This window comes from Brachyistius frenatus, unplaced genomic scaffold (genome assembly GCF_029030835.1).
Source record: "Brachyistius frenatus isolate BFR_SWC_R1_liver_20210118 unplaced genomic scaffold, ASM2903083v1 Contig_1, whole genome shotgun sequence".
In the NCBI taxonomy this organism is placed as follows: domain Eukaryota; kingdom Metazoa; phylum Chordata; class Actinopteri; family Embiotocidae; genus Brachyistius; species Brachyistius frenatus.
In genome coordinates this window covers 8,347,501-8,354,831 of record NW_027210600.1, presented here as the reverse complement: position 1 = coordinate 8,354,831, position 7,331 = coordinate 8,347,501, and the positions used below count along the sequence as shown (strand labels likewise).

The following is a 7,331-nucleotide window of genomic DNA, read 5'->3' as shown; positions in this document are numbered from 1 at the left end:
CCACCCAAAAGCTGAGGAGTTTGATTATTAAGTCAAAAAAATTTTTATCTTAGTTTTTATTCCTTACATAAATCAAATTACTAGCCAAAAGTAACCAGCATGTGTTCAAGAAACAAGCTCGTACCATTGTATTAGTACTATTTTCACTCTCTATATTTGAAAGCAGATTTGATATCATTTGTAACAAATCAAAGCAGCCATACAGTTTCAATCATTTTAATATTTTGGTACTTTTATACTGAGGATTTATAAGACAAACCAGTCAAGTTGCAAAGTTATTCACAGTAAATTTTAAAACACGATCGATTTTATACAATTTAATATAAATGCACAGTAATGCAAAAAAACTAAAAACTGGTTTGATTAGGCTGGTAGATTAATCACTGACTGCAGACATGACGTTTTTACATTTGATGTTCAAAAACATTTCATTTTCTTCAAATCATAATTTGAATTAACGATCCATTACAAACAGATAGGCATCGTTGTTTATGATTTATAACACAAATACTGCACTCAGGCGCTGGTCTACCATTTTATGGTAAATTTCTGATCCACACGAACGGACTTTGAAGTCGCATCTATAATCAGTTCCTATAGAAAGAAGAGAGGGGAAGACTTAATCCTTGTGTGTGTGTGTGTGTGTGTGTGTGTGTGTGTGTGTGTGTGTGTGTGTGTGTGTGTGTGTGTGTGTGTGTGTGTGTGTGTGTGTGTGTGTGTGTGTGTGTGTGTGTGTGTGTGTGTGTGTACAAATATTAAGAAATGCAAAACCGAATATTTTTTATGCGTAGGCTTCAGCGCCACACCACTGTGCACAGCATGACACAGTACAGACAATAGCTGCATAAACAATTTGTTGGAACTTGCTCCATGTTTTGTTCCTTCAGAAGTCAGTCTCACTAAAAGTGACCAATGTACTCTCGTTCTTCCTGTTCTGTACTGTATATGTGATTTAAAGGACAATAATCCAATACCGTTCAAGTTATACAAACAGCAGGGCCCTCTGTAAAGTTAAACAAGCTGGCACTTACAAATGAGATGAGAAATTGTAAATGACAGTAAGAATGGACCTATATGTCTTCAGGATAGAAACATCTTGTCCTGTACCAGCCAGATATAGCTCCCCTCCCCCCACCCACCCACCCCCACTGTATTCAAATGACACAGTGCCAGCTGCTTACCGATTCTTTCAAGTTGTTACCCTATCAGACAATACTTAAGAAGATGAATGGATTGTCTCGCACTGAAACACCACTTATTACCATGCACATACTGTGTCACCCTCGTTCCCTTTGTGTCGTTCCTCTCTCCCCTTTTTTCCTTCCCTCGGCACATCTTTCATTCCTCCTGTTTATCTCTTTCTTCTCCCCATCAGCTTTCTGAGATGCATTCTCCCTCTCTCCACCGCAGTCTGTCTGTCCTTCCCTCCTTCCTAAAGACAGAGTGTCTTTCTGTCCTTTCATTATTCTCAACCTATCCTTGCATCCCCAACACACACACACACACACACACACACACACACACACACACACACACACACACACACACACACACACACACACACACACACACACACGTACACACACACGTACACTCACACACTCAAAATCCCTCTGTCATTCTGACTTTCTTCATCTGCAATTCTTCCCCTCTCGTCTTGCTTGTCCCTGTCCATCTTCTCCAAGAACACTATAAATCTAAGGCTTCTGGGCTTTTGCACCCACAATTATTTATGGAGCAGTTGCAGCTATCATTTTCATTCTCCTGATAAGTGCACTGAGTACAGTACACAACCTTGACAGGAATATATTTTTTTTTCATTGGCCAAATGAGGAGCAGGAACACAAGCTATCCTCTTGAACTTGGTCTCAATATTTATTTTTTTCCTTCACCTACCTCAACCCTACATGCTTATATATCTCTTCATATGACCTCATCTCTTTTTCTTTTTTTTCCTTACTGCCATATCTGCATTTGCATGTTGCTAATCTAATTACTACCGTGTCTTTAGTCTCTACAGCGACTGTCCTTGTGTAAAACCCTTGAGTCCCTTCTAGCTCTGGCTAAACCTTGTTTACAATGACATAGGACAACAGAGTAGGTTCATACACAACCACTGTGGGAAGTGGACCCCCCCCCCGACGAAACAGTGCCTTTTACATGTGCAGCACGGACACCATGCGGGCAGTGTGTCCCAGACGTGACTGTGGCACGGCAAGGCGCATTGGACATATGCGTAGGGCTTGGCTTTGCATACAATTCCTCATGACTCTCCGCCACATTTCTCTCTGCTCACCCTTTGGGAGCAGATGATGAAGACAGCAATACAGAATGACAGTCATTTCACATGAGCAGCTTTAAAATCACTGTCCTGAGTGAAGCCTTCAGCTGTGTGTTCATTACAGAACAACAATGTCAGGGGCAATGCAGCGTTGATTACAGCTATTAGACGACACGGTGCGGCGCAGCAGGGGGTGGGTGGTGAACCTGAGGTTTTTTTGTTTTAGTGACAGGTTTTGACTGGCAGGGAAATGCTCTATCAGCTTGAAAGCTCAGGTGTGTTTATGAAATGTGCGCAAGTAATGATAAAAAAAAAAAAAAAAAAAGCCCAGTGAGCTATGATATTAATGCACAAAAGAACTACCGATTGAATGAAAATATTCTATGCATGTTAGGCAATGACTAGAGTATGTTTATTTTGAGGCTATTAGAGCAGAGATTTAGCCGAGTTCATGTGTGAGATGCAGTGGATTAGGTACTCTCATGTATATCTATTAGTTATCAGTTGATATTGTTCCATTACCATCAACGTCTCCCAATTTGTGCCTGAGTCTGTTTTTTTATGTTCTAGAAATCAGTGGAAAAGGTTTTGCAAAAAAAAAAAAAAATAATAATTATATAGTAAAAGTAATAGTCATTTTAGCAATGTACTGCAAATTGGAAACTTTTTTTTTTTTTTTTTTTATAGTTTTCTTGAAAATGTTTTAATTCTGTTGCTTTAAAGCTACAGCACGTGGGCATTTTTTTTATGATAAAATAAATAAAACATACAAAGAAATGAATAAATAGGATATATTGCTCATTATCAGTCTGCTTCTTTCCGCATTTGTGTACAAAAATAAACCTCATTTGCCAGAAACTGGCATTTCCTTCAAGTTAAGGACTTTTGCGGTCATAGACCATTTCCTATATTTGATGACGGAAGGCTGGCAGTGAAATGTGTTTCTCATGTAAAGCTTGTGCATAACGGTGAAGAGCATGAAGAGCACATACAAATGTAACAACTTAGACTGAGGACGGCCTTTTTTGAAGTTATAATTGATTTAACTTTTTTTGTTTTTACCATATTAACTGTATTTTGTAATTTAATATAGATACATTGAATACTTGGACAACTACATAAATTAAAGCATGACTAAATGACTATGGTAACTGAATGATAAGCATCCCAAAACTCTTCTGACCTGAGAGGCAAGGTTGTGCTGCGGGGTCAGTGAATGCGTCGTTCCAGTGGCGTCTGTTAGGGTGACCTGTTTGATCTGAAGGGTGCCTGCCCCCCAAACCTTCACCACACCCAGGTTCGGCCGATCAGCAAGGTCCAAACCATTGTGGACAACCTCGCTGGTCAAGGTGTTCTGGAAGAGAAAGGTTTAGTGACCAACAGGGTTATTAGAAATAGAATGAATACAATACGAAAGATCATGCATCTTTGTATCAATGAATATCTACTAAAATATTATTCATTAGTTTGTTAAAAAAAAAAAAAATCTTAAGTGAGCGGGGCTACGGAGTTACACCCCCACCCCTCATTTACGTTAAGTTTTATGCTGTGCTTCAACTCTTTACTGAGTGAGATTCAACGTAACGTAATTTAACTTTCTCCATATGATTATCTTTATATCCACCATGCTATAATTTACAGTCCATGTCTTGCTTTCGGCAGATAATATTCTGCAGTGAGACTCTGATTGCCAGAATAGTTTCAAATGGATGCTTGTACCAAGCTGCACTTCTGTAAACGACATGTGCCCTTGTAGACTGTCATGTTGGACATCCCTCATAATCAATAACCACTGACAGTCTCTTTAAAAACTGACTGGGACTAAAATTTCCCCACTTAAAAAAAAAAAATGGCTTCAGTCTCACATGGAGCAAAAAAAGAACACACACAAACCAACACACACATCTGCGTTCAGATAGCCATCCAAAATGGCATGCGATCTGCTAATCTGCCAGGCAGCACTGGCCTCATTGCCCAACTTATCCTCATCCTCTCACATCTGCCTCTTAACACGTACAACCACACACACACACACACACACAAATACACACACACACACACACACACACACACACACACACACACACACACACACACACACACACACACACACACACACACACACACACACACACACACACTCTCTCTCTCTCTCTCTCTCCCCTTTGGCTGTCAGACACTGCCTGTTTTATCGCTGTGTGAAATTGCTTTGGATTGAGCTTGATGGTAGGCAGAGGACAGCCACAGATGTTTGGCCACGGTAGCTGTACGTGTATACTGGAGATGTGTGCGTATATGTATGTTTGTGATTCAACGTGTGCTCATTTAATGTGTGACTGTGGGTCTTTGCTTGGCGAAAAGGCAAATGGGGCTGGGTTAGTCCCATTAGTCCCAGCGATTAGGGAGTTTCTGACGAGCCTCGCTCAAGCTGTGGCCGGGGTAAACACTTGCTGCTTTCTGAACTCAGCTGCAAGACATGTGCACATACAACGCAGGGTTCGTAGGACTTTCTTTTTGTGCATGCACAATGTCAGCAAAGGTGCAAACACAAGGACAAAGTCATATTTGTTAAACTTATGTGTGTAAAAAAAAAAGAAAAAAAAAAGTGGTATGGTCATGGCTCCGCATCAAAGCGCGCGTGTCCAGGTTGGTGGGGTGACAGCGCTGGTGTTGCATTGATCAGTTTGCATAGTACAATACAATTTTGGCCCCCCCGTTAAAGTGCACCCTAATCTCTGCTGCTCAGACCATCTCTTTTTGCAAATGCAAGCACACGGAGTACGTGGCGTGAAATAACATGTTTGTGGCTTCATCTGGCAGGCTTTTTAAGCACTTTGGTTTTTTTGCTACATTGCGGCATTTCAATGTTTTCTTGAGCTAAACCAGCAAGAGAAAGAAGAAACGGCAACGCTTTTGCAACTCGTTGGTAACTCTTAAAAGACCTTAAGGTTGTTCTACGAGGAAGCTATGACTGAGAACTTTCTCTTGCTGAAATCGTTGTGTTGTACCTGCAGTGAGTTCAAAATGAATGGAAGCCACAATGGAAACCAAAATAGTGTACCGTTTTTGTCTTTGCAGGTTTTTTTGTGGCGAGCTGAAATACCTGCTAAGAAGGCATGAAAACAACGTTTTAAAATATAGCCAGAAAGACCTCAGTGCATCATCTCTGGATTGAATTGTTTGTTAGAATCATTAATTAATCTGACCATGGCAGTTTTAAAGGCAAATGATGGCTAGACCAAATAATGACTTGTTTTTTGTTTACTCCACTTTGAATTTTAACTTTGAACTTTAAATTGCTAAATAAACCGACTCTATTTACAGCATTATTTTTGAAAGTGCTCATTACTTTTATTGTCTAAAACTTTTGTACAGTACATAATGACTTGTTTTTTTCCCACTTTGGAATCAGTGTTGGTGCTTTAGCTACAAAATTGCTCTTTGTGCTTGTTGTTTTGATAAGATCTTGTCTGAGCAGGCAGAAATATAAGTGCAATGTTGTGTCAAAACAAGTGCCAGAAACAGGCTGTGATCTGCATTAACACAACCACAGTTGCTCCACTCCAGTCACCTCTGTGCAAGGACTTTAGTTTTAAACCACAGAAATACTTAACAGCTGCGTGTACAACACAAGCCTTACGCCTGATTTAAGTTAAGGCTGCCGGCTTGGTGATGACACTAAACCAAAGTCTGTAGACTACGTAAACTTCTACAAATTGACTCAGCAATCCTTACATTGCCTATCGTGTTATTCGACCTCCTTCAAAATGTATAATCATTTTATATTATTGTCACGGTGATATGCACTACTAAATTGTACGTAGATCAAAAGCAATGACGAGAGTAAGAGAATAAAATTGGAGGACACTCCTAAAAAAGCGTTCATAAATCCTCTCTACTACTGTATAAAGTTGTATTATAGACTGAAATGGGGATTGCTAAAGATTTTATACATTGTGGTTAAAATGTAATGAAAGGTAATCTGCTTTTTGATTATTATAATCGTGCTAATATCATGGTTCATCGTCATTATTTTGATACAGGTGTCAAGAGTTTTTTTTTTTTTTTAAGTGAGAATTTTGTCACAGCCAAAAGTGTTAAAAGCTAAATTCAAATCCCCGCTCCAGAAATAGACATTGATTATTTGCTAATGGTTTCCAACAGTTAGCCTTTGACATGTTCCTGCCACAGCCCTGCCGAATGGTAAAACAGGGGGCTTAGTTGTCAGTCTCGCTGCATTAATATTAATAATGGTAATAAAGAAAAAAAAAAAAGACTAGACATATAGTTGGCCCTTGAACTCACCGATTCTGCTGCATAGGAGGTCAGAAGATATTGCTCTTTCTCCACCGTGTCTGAGGAGAGAAAATTGAGTGTGAATTACACAGAGCAGATACATGTAGAGGTGTGTGTGTGTGTGTGTGTGGGGGGGGGGGGGGGGGTAAATGATCACTTAATGAGGTGTATCAATGACTTTACTCCTGTAACACAGTGCTGACTCATCAAAAAACCCATTCACAAATGGACTCGTGGTTGATTTAATGAGCAAATAGAAGAATTAGGCTAGTAAAAAAAAAAGAAAAAAAAAAAGCAAACAACTAGCTAACTGTGTGAAAATGCCGGAAAATGAGTTGGCTGCATGAATGGGTGAACATAGAACTGGTTGAATGAATGAGGAAATAACTGATAAATGAGTAGCTGGGGTACCAGTCAGCCTGACTGACAGCAGAGTGAATAGCAAGCCCTCTGAAGTGAAACTAAAACATGCAGAATACAACAACAAAAAAATACAAAAAAAAAAAAAAAAAAAAAAAAAGAATCAGATAATACAGGTAAGCAGGTGCTGCACCGAGAGGCAAAGCAAACAAGAAAGACGTCGAAAAAGCTACACGGCAGACAGACAGAGACACAGAAGAGAGGAGCGAGGGACCAGATAAAAGAGGAGTGATGGAGAGCGTGTCTCCAGGCAGCGACACCAGGAATTACTGTAATAGTTTCTGTCACTCCCCTTCTCTGCATTCCTCAGTTGCTCTCCATCTCGCTCTCTCTC

General features: G+C 39.8%; 1 protein-coding gene across 2 annotated transcripts in view; it reads right to left on the bottom strand.

Moving 5' to 3' along the window:
- Positions 1–202: 202 nt before the first annotated feature.
- Positions 203–7,331, bottom strand: part of si (sucrase-isomaltase) — a 68,965-nt gene continuing 61,836 nt past the window's right edge. For both annotated transcript variants that reach the window (XM_069687644.1, XM_069687558.1), the window contains exons 46-48: positions 6,587–6,636; positions 3,465–3,635; positions 203–594 (exon numbers count right to left, since the gene is read on the bottom strand). In XM_069687644.1, coding sequence (XP_069543745.1) covers positions 529–594; positions 3,465–3,635; positions 6,587–6,636 — 287 coding nt within the window. In that variant the 3' untranslated portion in view covers positions 203–528. The remainder of the gene's footprint in view (positions 595–3,464; positions 3,636–6,586; positions 6,637–7,331) is intronic.